The 20,418-nt window shown below is 38.6% G+C and overlaps 1 protein-coding gene across 4 annotated transcripts in view; it reads right to left on the reverse strand.

The window, feature by feature from the left end:
* Positions 1-19,639, reverse strand: part of LOC127443602 (filaggrin-like) — a 51,078-nt gene extending 31,439 nt beyond the window's left edge. Inside the window, exons 1-12 of one of the 4 annotated variants that reach the window (XM_051702276.1) lie at positions 19,456-19,639; positions 18,368-18,559; positions 14,440-15,832; positions 12,426-12,591; positions 8,835-8,891; positions 8,550-8,618; positions 6,744-6,833; positions 6,540-6,658; positions 5,820-6,273; positions 3,841-4,069; positions 2,272-2,353; positions 377-521 (exon numbers count right to left, since the gene is read on the reverse strand). In XM_051702276.1, coding sequence (XP_051558236.1) covers positions 377-521; positions 2,272-2,353; positions 3,841-4,069; positions 5,820-6,273; positions 6,540-6,658; positions 6,744-6,833; positions 8,550-8,618; positions 8,835-8,891; positions 12,426-12,591; positions 14,440-15,832; positions 18,368-18,458 — 2,895 coding nt within the window. In that variant the 5' untranslated portion in view covers positions 18,459-18,559; positions 19,456-19,639. Of the gene's footprint in view, positions 1-376; positions 522-2,271; positions 2,354-3,840; positions 4,070-4,556; positions 6,304-6,539; positions 6,659-6,743; positions 6,834-8,549; positions 8,619-8,834; positions 8,892-12,425; positions 12,592-14,439; positions 15,833-18,367; positions 18,560-19,455 lie in introns of all 4 variants that reach the window. The other 3 variants (XM_051702275.1, XM_051702277.1, XR_007897679.1) reach the window with 3 other exon arrangements.
* Between the last annotated feature and the right edge of the window lie 779 nt (positions 19,640-20,418).

Below are 20,418 nucleotides of genomic sequence, written 5' to 3' on the forward strand. Positions count from 1 at the left end.
AAATCGACATTCCATTGAAGTCATGTGACCACAATAGCATACTATTTGTGTTGCATAATGCATACTGTCCTGAAATGCATCACATAGTGTATATCCGCATATACTTGAGTGATCTTTACATGGCAGGGACATGAACAGGAAGAGGGAAAAAGATTCTGACACATCCAAACAAAAACCACACACGAAGGCTTGCTATCTCATTCACACTGACAGTGTGAACACACATTCTGCAGCATTTGAAATAATGGCAATCATTCTGACTTGCAGAAGGAAAGTGATCCAATGAAACAGAATGCTCTCTGCTGAGTCTGCTAGAAATAAACCAGCCTAGACCAGCATAGGAATTTCATGGGATCATCAGCCCTTCTCAGAGTACCTGGTTCTCTCTGCGGAGCTGCTCCATCTCTCTCTCCTTATGTTGGATCATTCCATCTCTCTCTTCAGTGCTGTTCTGGATGCAGTTGAGCTCCACACACTGTTGTGAGTAACACTCAGACAGACCATCTAACTCACACTTGCGCCTGACACAAACAAACACAAAGACTGCATTGATTGACTGAATAACTGCAAATGGATTGATGATTGATTGGTTGACTAATTGAATGATCTTATTAATTCATTATCAAGTCATCAATTGATTTCCTCAGTGGAATTCTTGTCAATAACAAACTGTCAATCAAGCATCTGCCACTTTTCTTGGTACTTAGAGAAGGTGGCGGGACAGATGATCAATACTGAACAGGCCTTAGCGATTCATTGAACACATTCAACATTCCCATGAGAAAACATTTTCAGTCACGGTGGCATTTCCTGGCACACAACACATTTTCAGATGTTTCACACATGCTACATAAAATTAGAGTTGACGAGTAAACCATCATGGAAACTGATATAATGATACCAAAAGATAATGATTCAAAAGAACCGACTCATAAGAGTCATTCATTCGGGAATCAGACTACACTAGTCGTGCTGTATATTTTGGGTCTGTAGATTCAAAAGAACCGACTCATGAGAACTATTAGTTCAGTAACTGATATAATGATACCAAAAGATAATGATTCAAAAGAAATGACTCATAAGAGTCATTCATTCGGGAATCGGTTTACACTGGTCGAGCTGTATGTTTCGGACTGTAGATTCAAAAGAACCGACTCATAAGCGTCATTCATTCGGGAATCAGACTACACTGGTCATGCTGTATATTTTGGGTCTGTAGATTCAAAAGATCTGACTCATGAGAACTATTAGTTCAGTAACTGATATGATACCAAAAGATAATGATTCAAAAGAACCGACTCATAAGAGTCATTCATTCGGGAATCGGATTACACTGGTCATTCTGTATGTTTCGGACTGTAGATTCAAAAGAACTGACTCATAAGAACTATTTGTTCAGTAACTGATATAATGATACCAAAAGATAATGATTCAAAAGAAACGACTCATAAGAGTCATTCATTCGGGAATCAGACTACACTAGTCGTGCTGTATATTTTGGGTCTGTAGATTCAAAAGAACCGACTCATAAGCGTCATTCATTCGTGAATCGGATTACACTGGTAGCGCTGTATATTTTGGGTCTGTAGATTCAAAAGATCCGACTCATAAGAACTATTAGTTCGGTAACTGATATAATGATACCAAAAGATAATGATTCACAAGAACCGATTCATAAGAGTCATTGATTCGGGAATCGGATGACACTGTTCGCACTGTATGTTTCGGACTGTAGATTCAAAAGATTCAAAAGCAGTGTGTTTATTTATAGTCCCACAGACACCCTATCACTGCGAGGAAATCAACCTTTATATTCATTTTATTTATTTATTATAAGTAGTATTAAAGTAAAATATTAAGAGTGGAGACAGGAAACAGGATGGGGAAAACTGGGTCAAAAGGAGGATTAGAACCCAGGTCATCCGCATAGAAAAAGCACATTTATACCATCTTATCACACTAAGCCATTGCAGAGACACTCAAACTGCAGTTTGTCTTTAATTTCTTTGTTTCCATCAGAATATTTCAGTGCAAATAGTCACTCTATGATAATGATAATAGTAATAATAATGTTATTTTATTGATATTATTGAAATTAATATGCTGAGATGCAAGCAAAAAAGCACAGGCGAAAGCATCTTAAGAGAATGACCATGTGAGAGAAGTTGATGAGAGAGGGATCCCTTCTAGAGATGTGGTGTTGCAGTGCCGCTGCATTGAAAAATGAAAAATTGAGTGATCTGTAAAAATGTTGTATAAATGTGATCGTACAGTTGTTGTCTGATGGAGGGGTCTGTTGGTCCCTTCAGTCTCTCCATCTCCTCCTGATGAGCTTTCCTCAGAGCCTCCGTAGCTAAAAAAAAAAAAAGAGGGAAGATGAACAGAAAAGAGAGGTATGAAGAGAGGTCAAGCCGCAAATTCTCAACGGATCATACATGATCAAAATCACCACTAACAAAAGATTAAATCATGACATGTTAGTTTCAGCATCTCTTATGTCAACTGTATATTAATCTACGAAACCTGTCAAGAACATGTCTGGCTCATAAGAAAGAAATAACAAATTATATATATTTTTATTGAAGTATAGAAAATCTTAAGTAATGAGAATCTATTGAGAAACACCATTGAGAATAATGAAAACAACCAAAAGTAAAGCATTTGGACACATTACGGTAATTAACATAGCATTAGCATAATTGTCATAATAATAATGTCTCACAAAAAATAAATGAATAACAGGCTCTCACAAATAGGCCACAATTTCTTATTTCTTTCTTTTGACTTTGACCGTTTTCCAAACAGCATTTCGAAGGGCACTTCGGGAAGGGAGCGACACTTGAAGGGTCGTTCCAAACAAAAGTAAAAAAGTTACTTTTTTTTTTTACAAGACTTTTAGAGAAGGCTACATTTAACCCTTGTGCGACCTTCGGGACATTTTTGTCTTTTTCATTTTAGTTTTTTCTATCATTTTGGCTGTGTTAATGCCAGTGGCATACATTTTGACAAAGGTGTGTATTTTTGGGGGAATTTTGATATGTCAACCTCAGTTCCTATAATACATCTATAATACACTGTGTACACAAAATAGTTACACACGGGACCTTCAGAACAAAAATGTCCCCATTGAAACCCATTAAAACTGCAATATTTGATCCCAGTGTCATTAAAGCATAAAATCATGAATTCTGTGATATTGTGCTTTCATTCTTTAGCCTAGCTTTAAAATGTACATTTGTAATATTTTCCACCAGATGGCGCCATTTTTCTCATGTTTAGCCTATGGAGCAAATACAAGCTTTTCCCCTATTTTCTGTTTGCTGTATTATAGAGCACTGCAGGCCAATTGAATAAATGATGCAGCTGAAATTGTGTGTGTGTGTTGGTATGGATGTCAGTATGTTTTGTATGTGTGTATTGAGAAGTGTGTGTGTGTGTGTGTGTAAAAACAACAGCGGCATTATATAAACAATCTGGTATTTAAAGGGTTAAAATCCTGAAAATGAATGAATATTTGGTAGTTATGATCAGGACTGATGTTGGCTAAGAAATCTAAGTCAGTGAAAGTGGAAAATAATGTTAATATATAATATTTTTATGGCAGTTTTTTGACGTGGACATTTTTGTCCTCTAAGCACCTCTGAGTAACTTTTTTTTTATTGATGCACAAGGGTTAAACTGTAATGCCATGCTCCCTTCAGAGTGCCCACATCAAGAGATCTGTCTGTTGTAGTGAGTAGGGCATAGGGAGGATCACTTTCGATTGGAAGCCGCCCCTAGACTTGTTTTTGTGAGAGTCACCCTCACGTCACTCAGTGATGTTCTGTGTCTCATATTGACCTTGAACAGTATTCTGTGCCTCCTCCTGCAGCAATCTCTGTTTGTCCCTCTCCATCTCTCTGCCTTCTCTCTCGTGCTCATTGTGGATCTCCTGCAGTCTCTCTCTGTGCTCTCGCTCCATCTGCTCTAGTCTGAGAGTGCAGGGTGCATCAGGACCACACAGACCCACGACACCGGCCGCTACACGACCCTGACGAAGAGCCTCGATCTGCTGCCTCAAAAACAGAACCTGACCAACACAAACACGGGACATGATGTGGTTTTTAAGACTTTAAGGTATAAGGCACCATAGAGATGTCAGGAATCACAGATAATGATGTTTCTAGGATGACATTTGTGTTTTAATTACATTTGTTATCGAATGTGCACTTTTAAAAATAAAGGTTCTTCAGTGAGCGCTTTAGTTTTAACAAAGGCTCTTCTTATCAAGAACCGTTTTACAATGGGCAGGGTGGCAGCTTGGGAAGAGTTGTCATATAGAAGGTTAGGCAACATGGATATGTTCATCAGGAGGTGGGGCAGCTATTTGGCCTTTTTTAAGTTGTGCGTGGATTGCGGAGAGTAGCATGAGCCTCCACATGCTGTGAGTCTCCGCGGTGTCATGCACATCGAGCCACGTGATAAGATGCACGGATTGACGGTCTCAGAAGCGGAGGCAACTGAGACTTGTCCTCCGCCACCCGGATTGAGGTGAGTAACTGCACCACCACGAGGACCTAGTAAGTAGTGGGAATTGGGTATTCCAAACTGGGAGAAAAGGGGATCCATTTTTAAAATATTTTTATTATCCTATGATGTACTATGAAATTTAAAGGGTTCTCCAATTACATCATAGGAAAATTAAAATGTTTAAAATTATAATTGGCTGGGTATTGATTCAGATTTCTCGATTGATTCAATTACGATTTACAAGTCCTCGATTAGACTACGATACGATACGATTTGAGTCAATTCTGATTTGGGAATATTCCAAAATAATGTCCATTTATCTTACATGTCAAAGAAATTCTCTCTCAACTAATTCTTTAAATGACAAAACAGGGAACGGAATTAACAACAGGACCCAAACTAAATCAATATTTAAGTCCTTTTTAATATAAATCTCCACTTTCACTTTCACATTTTTCTTCTTTTGTTTTTGGTGATTCACATTCTTCGTGCATATCACCACCTACTGCGCAGGGAGGAGAATTTCTAGTAAAAAAGGACTTAAATATTGATCTGTTTCTCACCCACACCTATCATATCACTTTAGAAGACATGGATTAAACCACTGGAGTCTTATGGATTACTTTTATGCTGCCTTTATGTGCTTTTTGGAGCTTCAAAGTTCTGGTCACCATTCACTTGCATTGTATGGACCTACAGAGCGGAAATATTCCTCTAAAAATCTTCATTTGCATTCAGCTGAAGAAAGAAAGTCATACACATCTGGGACAGCATGAGGGTGAGTAATGATACGAGAAATTTTATTTCTGTCGCTTTAATTAATTAGAGAACCCAAATAAAGCTGACACTTCACATTTTAGCAAAGAACATTTTGACTGTTATGCTGGCTTCACGTGCTATCGGAATTGTCGTAAAAAAAGGACTTAAATATTGATCTGTTTCTCCCCCACAGCTATCATATTACTTCTGAAGACATGGATTAAACCACTGGAGTCGTATGGATTAATTTTATGCTGCCTTTATATGCTTTAGAGCTTCAAAGTTCTGGTCACCATTCACTCGCATTGTATGGATTAATTTAATCTTAATTCTTAAGATTGAGTCTTAATTTAAAAGACTTTCCAATGACATAATAAAAGTTTTAAACATGTTCTTCAATGACATCATCAACATTTTTTGGAACTTTTATTTTTAAGAGTGAACACAACATCAGAACAAAGAGCGGAGGATGAGAAGCAAGAGAGGACACGGGATAGCATGAAAAGATTCAACATTGTACATTGACCACAGTACAGTACAACACTAGTCACCTCTTGCTGAAGCAGCTCATTTGTCGCTCGTGGAGTCTGGGAACCAACCAGTGACAGCGACCTCAGCTCTCCAAATGTAAATTGCTCAAAATCCGCCCACTTCCTTTCAATGTCTGGCCCTGTTGGAGCGTCAGGAACCTCCAGCTGGGTCAGAGCAATAGAAGTCAAGGCACCTTTCTTTAAATCCACCTTATCCCAGGGGTCCTCACCCTCCCTGTCTGAAACTCCATCTTGGAACCACTTAGTCCGGTCCTCCAGACGTCTCTCGTGTTCCTTGTCACGGCCCTCACCTGCCTCCCTTCGATTGGTTAACGGCGATGACATCATGTCAGGTTCATCGTGATATGGGCCGGTGATATCTGACTCCGGGTCATGCTGATGTGGGGGTGATGGAGAGGTTCGAGATGGTGCATTCGAGTTCTCTCTATCACTGGTGTCACTGTTGTCAGGGTGTCTGAGAACAGAAGGACATACCAACTTCCTACTTGCAAGAAAAGAGGAACCCGAGTCAAACATCTGCTACAGTTATTTCAGTTTAAAAGCCAAAAACCATTTCATAGAAATCAATTATAATATTGAGAATCATTCATTTTGAAAGCTGAAAGTATTTGTGCAAATGTTCAGTTTTCAAAAACTAAAAACTAGCCCCTAAAACTAGGATCATTTGTATGTTTTTTAGTTATATAATGTATTGCCGTTTATACATTTTTAATCAAGTACCTATCATACTGGATGCTTTCAGCTGAATCCCTGAAGGAAATTCTTCTTCTGAGGATGTCGATCCAGTTCCTCCTGATTCTGGAGGTCATCGTGGACAGAGTGACCAGTCCATCACGCATCTGTAAACACAACAGATCAATTTCAGGCATATGACCACAGTACAAGCATTCTTCTACTGTATGTTTTTATTTGGCTTCCTCTTACATGCAATTGAAGTCCATAGTTCTTGTCAGCATCAAATTCCTCCACTCTCAGACAGTGATATAAATAAATCTCACCATCTGCCTCATCCCTCTATCGAGGCACAAAAAAGATATTTTTCCATTGATTATGGGGCTTTTATCTTCCATATAACCATACAATAGAATTATTAATTCTTTATATACACCATTATATACACTGCAAAGACTAGTAAGATTCACTTAATTGTTAGTTCATTATTCAAGTTTATGCAAGTTCATTTTAATTGTATAAAATTAAGTAAAATCTGCTTCATGACATAATATTGATTAAAGTGAGTGAGTTCATTAAACTTAAACATTTCAGTTAAACAGTAACTTTTACTTACAAATCTGATGTGCATATTATTTTAATCCTTGTGCGTCAAAAAGGACAAAAATGTCCTCGTCAAAAAACCGCCATAATAATGTTATATATTAATATTATTTTCCACTTTCAATGACTTAGATTTTTTTGACCAACATCAGTCCTGATCATAACTACCAAATATTCATTAATTTTCAGGATTTTACCCCTTTAAATGCCAGTTTGTTTATATAATGCAACTGTTGTTATTTACACACACACACACACACACACACACACACACACACACACACACACACACACACACACACACACACACACATTTCTCAATACACACATGCAAATCACACTCTGACATCCATAGCAACAAACTCACACAATTTTATCTGCATCATTTATTCAATTGGCCTGCAGTGCTCTATAATACAGCAAACAGAAAATAGGGGAAAAGCTTGTATTTGCTCCATAGACTAAACATGAGAAAAATGGTGCCATCTGGTGGAAAATATTAAAAATGTAAATTTTGAATCAGGGCTCTGGAATGAAAGCATAATATCATATAATTCATGATTTTATGCTTTAATGGCACTGGGATCAAATATTGCAGTTTTAATGGGTTTCAATGGGGACATTTTTGTCCTGAAGGTCCTGAGTGTAACTATTTTGTGTACACAGATGTATTATAGGAAATGAGGTTGAAATATCAAAATTCCCCCCAAAATACACACCTTTGCCAAAATGTATGCCGTTGGCATTAACACAGCCAAAATAATCGAAAAAACAAAAATGAGAAAGACAAAAATGTCCCGAAGGTCGCACAAGGATTAATAAATTTTTACGATGACGGAACAATCAACAGATCTTTTATTTGTATTTTTTATCATTAACAGTTAATATTGAGTAGAAAATGAACTTCAGACTTCACAAAACAAGAAGTTAGTATATGTAACAACAATATTAACAATAAAAATAATGTAAATAAATTTGCAAACAGTGACTTAATTAATTATTAAATTTACTTCACCACAAAATAATTTTTTCAATGTATTATATGAAATTTATAAAGAAGTAGCAAAGTAATGACATATGAAATATCCTAATAATTTAATCATGTGTGTATGTTGATTATTGTCATGTTAAAGGGTTAGTTCACTCAAAAATGATAATTTTCTCATCATTTACTCACCCTTCATGCCATCTAAAACTCGTATGACTTTCTTTCTTATGCGGAACACAAACGGAGATATTCTGAAGGATGTGTGATGTGTTTTTGTCCTTACAATGCAAGTCAATGGGCTCCAAAAAGGACATAAACACTCAAGTGGTTTAATCCATGTCTTCGGAAGCAATAGGACCATTTGGGGTGAGAAACAAACCACAATTTAGGCCCTTATTCACTATAAATCTGGTTCCGCATAAGAAAGTCATGCCTCATCGGGACTTCACCTATCCCTTTAAGCTCACCTCTTCAGCCTCTGAGTCTCTATAGTATCTCAATCCTGAGTCAGTGATCACAAACCAATACTTCCTCCACTAGTATTGAGGAACATAAAGCATATTATAGTTATCTATTACACTTTAACAAAAAATGCAATAGATACAAGCAAATAAAAACTTTTTATTAACCTGCTTTATATGAACTTTTTGTCTATATCACAATTACAAGAAAGATACTTTATTCTAGCGCTCCATTTAAAGTTGAGCATAATATATGCATGTATAATAATAATACTAATTGAAACTCCTTACCTCTTCATCTTCATCCAGCATATCCATCCATCCCTTTTTATAGTTCAGAGAGTCAAGCTGTAATGAAACCGAATCAGTTGCATTAAAATTCAGTAAATGAGCAAGCAACACGAAGCAGAATAAAATCCTCTCATAAATACACTAAAACATACATATCTAGCGCTATACAGAATGTACTTTCTATCTACAAGCTCAAAAGTGCGTTTTCGTCTGTTCAGAAGATGTAGACACCTGCCCCTGAACAAGAAACCAGATACCTCAGCGGTGGTAAACCTGTGGTAAGTGTTTAATGAGTAATGGTAAGTTTAGTAGGCTGTGCTGGACCTTTGAGTCCTCCATCTATAGTCCTACTCTTTTCATGGAGGTTACTGGACCTCTGAGAAAATGTGGGGAGAGATGCTAGTTCAGCAAATTCTCATTAACATAATCTCTATACAATGGTAATAAATGCAATAGATTTGATTGCCCATGCAAAAGTCACTGCCACAATGCTAGGGTGGTTTTCTATGAGGTTGCTAAAGTATATGAGTGGTCTGTGTATTTATGCAACACCCCTGCTGCCTAAGTCTTGTGAGAGTCTCATTCACTGTAACTAAGTGGTCGGGTTAAAGGAATAGTTCACCCAAAAATTAAAATTCTCTCATCATTTACTCATCCTCATGCCATCCCAGATGTGTATGACTTTCTTTCTTCTGCAGAACACAAATTAAGATTTTTAGAAGAATATTTCAGCTCTGTAGGTCCTCACAATGCAAGTGAATGGGTGCCAGAACTCTGAAGGTCAAAAAAGCACATAAAGGCAGCATAAAAGTAATCCATACAACTCCAGTGGATTAATCCATGTCTTCTAAAGTGATATGATAGGTGTGGGTGAGAAACAGAACAATATTTAAGCCCTTTTTTCTATAAATCTCCACTTTTACTTTCACATTCTTCTTCTTTTGTTTTTGGCGATTCACATTCTTTGTGCATATCACCGCCTACTGGGTAGGGAGGAGAATGTATAGTTCCTTGTTACATCTATAGTTACATTCTTTGACGATACATGGACCTTTTGTTCTACAACATAAATTACACACAGTCATACCTCAAATGGGAATTTTGAAGCCGTATTGAATGATGTACTTTTTTTTTAAATGCACAGCGGCTTCAAAATTCATGTTTGAGGTATGACTGTGTGTTATTTATGTTGTAGAACAAAACGTCCATGTATCGTCAAGTAATGTTTACCACAGACCTTATTTTACTCATACACTATATTGCCAAAAGTATTCGCTCACCCATCCAAATAATTGAATTCAGGTGTTCCAATCACTTCCATGGCCACAGGTGTATAAAATGAAGCACCTAGGCATGCAGACTGCTTCTACAAACATTTGTGAAAGAATGGGCCGCTCTCAGGAGCTCAGTGAATTCCAGCGTGGTACTGTGATAGGATGCCACCTGTGCAACAAGTCCAGTCGTGAAATTTCCTCACTACTAAATATTCCACAGTCAACTGTCAGTGGTATTATAACAAAGTGGAAGTGATTGGGAATGACAGCAACTCAGCCATGAAGTGGTAGGCCACGTAAAATGACAGAGCGGGGTCAGCGGATGCTGAGGCGCATAGTGCGCAGAGGTCGCCAACTTTCTGCAGAGTCAATCGCTACAGACCTCCAAAGTTCATGTGGCCTTCAGATTAGCTCAAGAACAGTGCGTAGAGAGCTTCATGGAATGGGTTTCCATGGCCGAGCAGCTGCATCCAAGCCATACATCACCAAGTGCAATGCAAAGCGTCGGATGCAGTGGTGTAAAGCACGCCGCCACTGGACTCTAGAGCAGTGGTGACGTGTTCTCTGGAGTGACGAATCATGCTTCTCCATCTGGCAATCTGATGGACGAGTCTGGGTTTGGCGGTTGCCAGGAGAACGGTACTTGTCTGACTGCATTGTGCCAACTGTGAAGTTTGGTGGAGGGGGTATTATGGTGTGGGGTTGTTTTTCAGGAGCTGGGATTGGCCCCTTAGTTCCAGTGAAAGGAACTCTGAATGCTTCAGCATACCAAGAGATTTTGGACAATTCCATGCTCCCAACTTTGTGGGAACAGTTTGGGGATGGCCCCTTCCTGTTCCAACATGACTGCGCACTAGTGCACAAAGCAAGGTCCATAAAGACATGGATGAGCGAGTTTGGTGTGGAAGAACTTGACTGGCCTGCACAGAGTCCTGACCTCAACCCGATAGAGCACCTTTGGGATGAATTTGAGCAAAGACTGTGAGCCAGGCCTTCTCGTCCAACATCAGTGTCTGACCTCACAAATGTGCTTCTGGAAGAATGGTCAAAAATTCCCATAAACACACTCCTAAACCTTGTGGAAAGCCTTCCCAGAATAGTTGAAGCTGTTATAGCTGCAAAGGGTGGGCCAACGTCATATTAAACCCTATGGATTAAGAATGTGATGTCACTTAAGTTCATATGCGTCTAAAGGCAGGTGAGCGAATACTTTTGGCAATATAGTGTATGTCCAAAAACCCCATTATAAAATCCCATAGGAAAATCCAGAGGGAACCCATTGAGAATTAGACTTCCGGGTTCGCCTACAAATTGACGTCATGGCTGAACAGCTCTATTTAAGTCCTTTTTTACTATAAACTCTCCTCCCTGCCCAGTAGGTGGTGATATGCACAAAGTATGTGAATCGGCAAAAACAAAAGAAGAAGAATGTGAAAGTAAAAGTGGAGATTTATAGTAAAAAAGGGCTTAAATATTGATCTGTTTCTCACCCACAGCTATCATATCACTTCTGAAGACATGGATTAAACCACTGGAGTTTTATAGATTATTTTTATGCTGCCTTTATGTGCTTTTTGGAGCTTCAAAATTTTGGTCACCATTCACTTGCATTGTATGGACCAACAGAGCTGAAATATTCTTCTAGAAATCTTCATTTGTATTCAGTAGGAGAAAGAAAGTCATACACATCTGGGATGGCATGAGGGTGAGTAAATGATGAGAGAATTTTCATTTTTGGGTGAACTATCCCATTATGGTTAGAGTTAGATTTAAGTGTAGGGTTTTTGTAGGACTCCAAATAAACAGTGTGTAGACGTCGGATGCGGCTCTTGCGAGACTTTAGGTAACCGGGAGGTTACCTTCTAGACACGACCCTAATAGTACAAAAAGGCATTGTAATGCATTACATTTCAAATTATTGTAATCAGACTACCCATACACATACCTCTAAAATAATATACTATATATGTAGAATAGATTTTTAAAAAAGAATTACGTTAATATGTAACTCTGTTTGCATCTCTGGGACAGCTGATGGGCATGCACCCCCTAACAAATCAATGAAAAAGGAGGAAAATAGAACTTATTTTCAATTTATTGAGTGGAAAAACAAAAACTTTTCTGTGAAAAGTATTTTAGAAAGTAACTTAAAAGTAATTAGTAATATGATTACTTTTTTCAATGAAGTAATCAGTAAACTTAGTAATCTGATTACAATTTTAGAGTAGTAATACAGTAACTACTTGCTAGGAAATAACTAAACATTGGTGACAACGTGAAGAGGAAGAAGCGTGACAAACTTTGTAAACTTGGGCACCTGTGATTGTCCCGATGCAGTGCTGTTGGTTTTTGATTGTCCTCCCATCTCTTTGTCTGGACGTCTGCGTTCTTTCTCTCGGCGGTCTCTTCCTCGCTCTCTTTCTCTTCCTCTGCCTCGCTCCTCTGAAACCTCAAGCTCACAACCATATTTCACATCCCTGTAGCTTTAACCACAAAAAGGAAATGCATTGTACTGACATGGTACTGTCAGACTCTCTTTCGCTCTCAATTTCAAAGTTCTTAAGTGGCATGATTGTTTTAGATACAATATTGCCAATGCATTAATAAACACAATGAAAGCAGTGGCAAGAACAAGAAAGAAAAATAAATAATAATAGTGATAAAAAATAAAGTAAGGTGCCAGTAATGACCGTAGAGCATCAGTTCACAACTGGTGGGTCATAACCCAAAAATGGGTTTTAGATCTGTTCTTAAAAATGTCAGAATTTTACTTTTTAAGGACAGTTTTGCTTCTATGTTGGGTTGCCACTTGATATCCAACGTGAAATTTGTGTCCTGAAGCCAAACCATTTCAGAACAAATGGCGAAGAGTTTTTTAGGGTCCGTCTAGCTTTTTTAGCCCAATAATGCGTTAAGTCTGAACGGCCCCTTTTTTGTCAGAAGGGTGCAACAACATTGACGAGGCTAATTATTCCCATTTTGCCAACAATGTTCCCATATCAGTTTTACTCCTGAACAAAGTCATCCCTTATGGCCAAAGTACTTCGGATTCAATGTGCCAAAACGTCTCGCACACAGTATGCATGATGCAAATTTCATCATCAGGACAATATGGCGGACTGTGTCATGTGCAGCCCAGTTTTTCTAGACACGTGGACAGTCCTTAGCAAACGGCGCCTGCCGTTGACTGTACTGTCTGTATGTGCTCGCAGTCAAAATTGTATACTTTTGAGTGCTCGACCTTGTGCAAGATGGAACTGCACGCAGGAAAACGAAATATACCCGAGCCTTAAAGAGGCCCTATTATTAAGGTGCCTGGGTAGATCAGTGAGTATTGACGCTGACTATCACCCCTGGAGTCGCAAGTTAGAATCCAGGGTGTGCTGAGTGACTCCAGCCAGGTTTCCTAAGCAACCAAATTGGCCCGGTTGCAAGGGTGGGTAGAGTCACATGGGGTAACCTCCTCGTGGTCACGATTAGTGGCTCTCGCTCTCAATGGGGCACGTGGTAAGTTGTGCGTGGATCGTGGAGAGTAGCATGAGCCTCCACATGCCGTGAGTCTCCGCGGTGTCATGCAAAGTGAGCCACGTGATAAGATGTGGGGATTGACAGTCTCAAAAGCGGAGGCAACTTTGTCCTCTGCCACCCGGATTGAGGTGAGTAACCACGCCACCACAAGGACCTACTAAGTAGTGGGAATTGGGCAGTCCAGCTATTACTTCCATGACTTAGCTACGTCACTATAACACATTTGCATAATGCCCATCTAAAGGCTACTTCGGTTATGGTAAGAGGCGTTACATTTCCGACACATGCTCTAAGCAGTTGACCAATCACAACAGACTGGGCCAGCTGACCAATCACAACAGACTGGGCCAGCTGACCAATCAGAGCAGACTGGGCTTTTCGGAAAGGGGGGCTTTAAAGAGACAGGAGCTACGACAGAGCATTTCAGAGAGAGGGTGAAAAGAGGTGCTGCAGCAATGTACAATATGACAAAAATTATGTGTTTTTTGAACATTAAAGCATGTAAACTTATTCTAGTACACACCCAAAATAAAATGATGAACCTGTAAGTAAGCATAACATGGGCTCTTTAACCCATCCCTTACAGTTGGGTGATCTACCAAAGATTTATGAATCAGTCTGATTGAGTCATTAAAGGGTATCACTATATTTTAACATCCAGAGTTATGTAATTCAGTGTCTTTATGCTATCACTAGCTGGCTTTGATGAAACAGTTTGAAGTTATTTAAACATGCAATGAATAAAACTCATTTGACTCACATAATATTTTTAAATAAAATAATTTTGGGTGCTTTCTTCTGACCTGTGCTGATTGTCTCGGCGTGGGCTTTGGCTCTGCGGTCTCCTTCTCACTACAATTGTTTCTTCTTCTTCAGGATACAGTTTAGAGCGGGGAATATCCGCTATTATCACATAGTCCTCTATGGTCATCTCTGGCACTGCTGGTTGGCTCTCGGATCTGGGGTTCTCTGACAGAATTATTGCCTCCAAGCCCCGCCTGATGCTGCTTCCGCTCCTATCAGTGACTGGCTTGTTCATCTCAGCATCTAAAGCTTGGGATTTGGCGAAATCGCTGGGATCTAATTGTTTTTGAGAGATGGGGCTTAGAGGGTAGTGGGTGGAGCTTTGAGATTGATGGGAATCAGATCTGGACTGTTTGGGTGAGGCGTCTGATAATGCACCATCTCGGTCAGATTTATGATTCAAATGGTTTCTAGGAGTGCTGTGACCATGGTTATTATAATCTCGATAAGGGGTCGAGACACCAGTGCTGTTATAGCCAGTGCTACAACCAGCATTTCTACTGTTGCGACTGTTTCGACCACTATTCCGACTGACGTGACTTGTTTTATGCGAGACATGGTTGTCGTCATAGTAGCCTCCAGTCGGGGAGTAATCACGACTTTTGCAGCCAGTATTGTGGCCACTTTTTCTACTGTTTCGTCCACTGTTATGACTACTATGATTTCGTTCATTATAATTGCCATCTATTTCCATGTCAGAATTCAACTGTTTCGACCAGCAATGCCTGTCGTCTGAAGCATCTGACTCAGCCGAACTGGCAATCGATTTGAGATTCCTATACAGCTTTTCGGAATCTAAACTATGCCCGTAAGAACTCTGGGAGGGGCTTCTTTTGTGGGAGGGGCTAAACAAATCAGCATATTTGTTCGTCCCAGAGCTTCTCAAGGGAGAGGCGGTGCGCGAGACGACAGAATCTCGTCTTCGCGATGGTGTACATTTCCCAGAGGCATGTTTGGAGGAAGTGTGAGATGTTCGGTGACCATGCGTGGTAGAACCTTGGTGATGGGATGAACTTCGAGATTCTGCTCGCCTATGTGGTGAGACGTTCATAGATCTTGGACTCCCAGAGCGAGGGCTTGCACGAGATTGGCTGTCGCCACGTCTGAAATTTGAATAGGGCATGTATCGTTGGGGAGAGAGACCACTTATCGCCTCATCGCTAAGATTGTCAGAGCGCCTCCTGATGGACGGTAGGCCCAGGTCACGGTTTCGGAAGGGGATGGTGGCTTTGCGTTCTGGACTGTGGTTGGCTGGAAGGGGGTGGCCTCTTTCGTAGTGCCGCACAGGAGAGGCTGGACTGCCGCCTTCCACTTCCCTGTCTCTTGAGAGGAAGCGACTGGCTCTCTTAAAAATAGCACGACCGCCATTTTGTTCCACTTCTCTTTTAGTTTCTGTTTGTGGAAGACACAGATAATTTAAAAGCATTTTTTAACACACCACTCAATTCAAATAATGGAGGGCTGAGAAAAATATTTTAATTCACAGACTGCGTCTATTTTTAAGATATTCGCTATTCAATTGTATGACCAATTTTTATCAGACTGTATTGAGTAATCTTTAACTAAACCAAAAACCTGAAAAACCAAAAAATAAAATAAAAATAAAAATAAAACTTGATCCAAAAATTTACTTTTTTTCTTATTTTACTGATTTGACATTACATACCTCAGGGTATAAATAAATTGGCTCCAAAAAACTCCTAATCATGTCACCTGTGACTGAGTAAAATTTTGTGTTGATATGACAAAGCAATAAAAAGTTATAGCATTACAAAAATAATTTATCCTATTTTACAAAAATGTCTCCAAGTGACCAAAAGCCTCTCCAAACAAATAAAACATAATAATTGTACATAAGAACTAATTACACATGCAAATACAACAATGACTAAAGGTTTGCATAGCATAGAGACATTATTTTAGTAATGAGATTTCACAGAATGAGTTTCATTCTGTGCCATTTGAGTAATCATTGAGATGTGTCATGTTCTTGGTGCCATCTCCTGGTGGTCATATGTAATTACAGTGATTGATCCCATGACTCTCTGCCCAAATATGGAGGACTATCTATGTATGCTGAAGACATATACTTAGCTATTACTTGCAGGGCTGGGGAGTAACGAAATACATGTAATGGGATTATGTTTTTAAAATACAAAATATAAGTAACTGTATTCCACTACAGTTACAATTTAAATCATTGGTAATTAGAATACAGTTACATTCAAAAAGTATTTTGATTACTGAAGAGATTACTTTGCATTTTATTGTCATTTGTTTCATTTAATATTTAGTCCTTTCAGATGGAAAACATTTATACATATAAATACATAAATGATGCGATCCAAAGTGCATTTGAACAGCGGTGAAACACTTTCTTATGATGTGTTACATTCATACGAGCAGACAGAGAAGTAAGTTTGAAGTAAGTTTGGAGCAGAAGAAATAGAAATAAACCTTGTGTAAATTGTCAGCTTTACTCTAAGCTAAAATGCTATTTATAGTAATTTTACATTCACATTTTACCAGGCACAATCATATTTTTTTATCAAGAAAATTCACGTTAGATCATAATTTATTTTTTCTAGTAAGACATTTGATATTAGGGCAAAAATCATATTGTTGATAATAATTTTTGTATTGTTTTCCTGTAAAAATATCTAAAAATCCTTAAAACAAGATCAATTTGATTTATCTTGTTTTAGAAACAACACTGCATAAGATATTTAGTTTTTTCAGAGAATGTATTTTTAACGTGTATTTTGTCTTACTGTACTGACAGAGTTTTTATAGTCAAAACAAGTGAAAAAATCTACCAGTGCTGAAGAAGTAATCCAAAGTATTTAGAATACGTTACTGACCTTGAGTAATCTAACGGAATAAGTTACAAATTACATTTTACAGCATGTGTTCTGTAATCTGTAGTGGAATACATTTCAAAAGTAACACTCCCAACCCTGATTGCTCGCTATATTTTTGTAACAAATAGGCTGGTCGTATTCTACTCTTTGAGAGCTTTCCAACAACATATGACACATGGCTATCTGATGAGTCTGATGTTTTTACCAATTACAATAAAATGCACAGTGCAAAATTTTTTAATAAATGATCAAAACGGAACACTTCTGATTTGTCTGCAAATTTCAAAGCACTTGTTCAGTTGTGGTCATAATGCCTATATTGAAAATACCAATTTTGTGTTGGTCAAGACTATAGTTTTTAATATTTTTATATATTTTTTCTCACATGCCCACCGGTCGAGCTTAAAGGGTTAAATAAACAAGGGACAAGTCGAAAATATTTTCTGTGGTAATCAACTTTATGCTACTTACGCTGTCAATTCAGCTCAGCCTTTTTTGAACACGGAATATTTATTTAAACGCTTCTGCTCAATTTATAATAATGTAGACTATCTGAAAATTACTCAATTTAATTTGATGGAAATTTGTCATACAGTTGAAATGCTTAAATCTTAAAAACAGACTGAAATATTGTTTTAAGTGAATGCACAAAAATTCATAATCAGAATTTTAAATGATTACATTTTATTTATTGAAAAGGCCAACACGGGCAAAACAATACGGATATAGATAATTGTCATCAGGCCCGGCTCCACAGGTGGGCCTGGGCCACCCAATCATGAACTTGGCCCACCTTGAGAACTACACCTACACCCACCCCTCCAACTGTTTGACCCACCCAGCGGGTCCTATGGCCCACCTTACATCTTAGAGCTGGAGCCAGGCCTGATTGTCATCTGATGTAATCAAATCTAAATGATTACACATAGATTTATTCATAAAATACCATTTTAAAACAATTATGTCTCATAAATTTGGGAAGGTGAAAATTGATCAATGATTGACTGCAAAGACTCCAAAAAGTGAAACCCACGCATTTGCACATTACTGTAGTTTTAAGTCTCACCTGTGTGTTGGCTGACACTTCCTCTTCTGCTCTGTATTTCTGTCACAGAGCGGCTTTCTGACCGCTGGAGAGCAGATTCTAGTCGAGTCATTCTTAAGATTTGGTCCGGACAACTGTTTTTACTTCAATAATGAGACTGTTCCTTTAGATTAGTTCCACTTTCAGTGGTCACACTTTTTATAAGAGCTGTTGCTGTAAAAAAAGAGCACGAGATCTTAGAACAAGTCTCCTGTTCACTTTCCAATGAAAGTGAATGATGATTAAGACGAACATATTGCCTAATATCTTCTTTTGTGTGCCACTGAAGAAAGAAAGTCATACGGGTTTGGATTTGGATGGTGAGCAAATGTCAATCAAATGTCTAAAAAAACCATGTCAACCTAAACAGAAAGCAAGGGAAGACTTACTAAGATTGCAGGACAAACTGTCTGGTCACTCTGACAGACCTTCAAACAATTATTTGACCATTCATTCATCAGTTTAAAGCACATGACCATGTTAAGGGACGATGTAATTAGGAACAAACTGACATCACAATGACTGCTTGTTCAGGACACATCACCTTAATTTCCCTGATTGGCAGAATGTGACTGAATCCAAGCGTCCTTGAATAATTTACACCCCTGAGGTGAAGGTACAGACGTGGAACTCCTAAATACAGCGATAAGTGCAATCTTAGCAGGATCTATCCTAGAAACAGGATATTTTAATGTAGCTCGTAGGTGAAACAAGTTCTTCAAGGCTTTAAGGTTAGATCCTATCCCAGAACTCAAGCACAACTTATCAAGTGATCGTACACTTTGAAGCAACACAATTTACACAAAGTTAACACAAAAGAACTACGAACATCTTTAGAGATTGTACAGTATGAGCCATGTATAGACTTACCTTAAAAGTAGGTTATTAAGGCATGCTTTCTTTAGTGTACAAAATAAGTAACCAGCAAGTCAGAATGTGACGCATGATAAAGCATGAGCCACATGAAATTAAAATCCTTTTTTATGCACACCAAAAAATAATGCATGCCACAAACCTTCTTAGCTTTCCCAAGACTCTGCTATTTCTCTTGCCAGCGTCTTGTATCTTACCTTCCTCTGTCCATCTCTGTGCTGTTCCTCCTCTAGATCTCCCGTTCATTACTTTACGACCGGCGGGGTGTAACTCAAGCTAGACTCTGCCTCTCCTCATGACTATTTCATCACACCTGGACTGTCCCCATTGCACCCAACTTCTCTTCCTTGTTCTCCTGTTCCAAGTTCGCTTGTTCTCTTACTCTTATCTGTGTTCTTCGTTCATTTCCAGTTCTACCTGTACCGGCCTCTTGTTCTTGGGCAACTGTTTCCATATGCTCAGTTTTCCATCATTCCTACTCTGCCTGCCAGTTGCGCAGCATGAAAAGACCATCAGTGGAAGTGATCCAAGCTCTCACAGCTCGGTTGGAAGTGATTGAGGACTTGTCAATATGACTACTCTCCTGTTTTGTATTTTAGTGTCCATGTTGTACCGGAATATAGTGTTACAGTCTGTTCCCTGAGGACTCTACATGATCAGCTCATTAAAATGCAACGGGATCACAGAGCAAACCTCTTATTCCCTTCTTTGTTTTCCATGAAGTCACATCAACGCCAACTCGAGCACTAGTGCTAATTGAAGTACAGAACACTTACCCAGTTTGATCTTGGGTGGCTGTTCTTGGCAGAGAACTTGTTACTAAAGCAGTCATGCATATATATATATATATAAAGTACTTACATTATGTGTTTTCAATGTAAAGGGATTCACCCACATATACTCCAAATAATTTAAATGTAAGTAGATTTTTAAACTTTTTAAAGGGATAGTTCACCCAAAAATGGAAATTCTCTCATCATTTACTCACCCTCATGCCATCCCAGATTACCACAAAAAATATTTCGACTCGCCCCTCCTTTTCTTTAAAAGATCAAAAATGGAGGTTACAGTGAGACACTTACAATGGAAGTCAATGGGGCCAATTTTTGGAGGGTTTAAAGGCAGAAATGTGAAGCTTATCATTTTATAAAAGCATTTAC

The sequence above is a fragment of the Myxocyprinus asiaticus genome, chromosome 7 (genome assembly GCF_019703515.2).
Source record: "Myxocyprinus asiaticus isolate MX2 ecotype Aquarium Trade chromosome 7, UBuf_Myxa_2, whole genome shotgun sequence".
NCBI classification, from domain to species: domain Eukaryota; kingdom Metazoa; phylum Chordata; class Actinopteri; order Cypriniformes; family Catostomidae; genus Myxocyprinus; species Myxocyprinus asiaticus.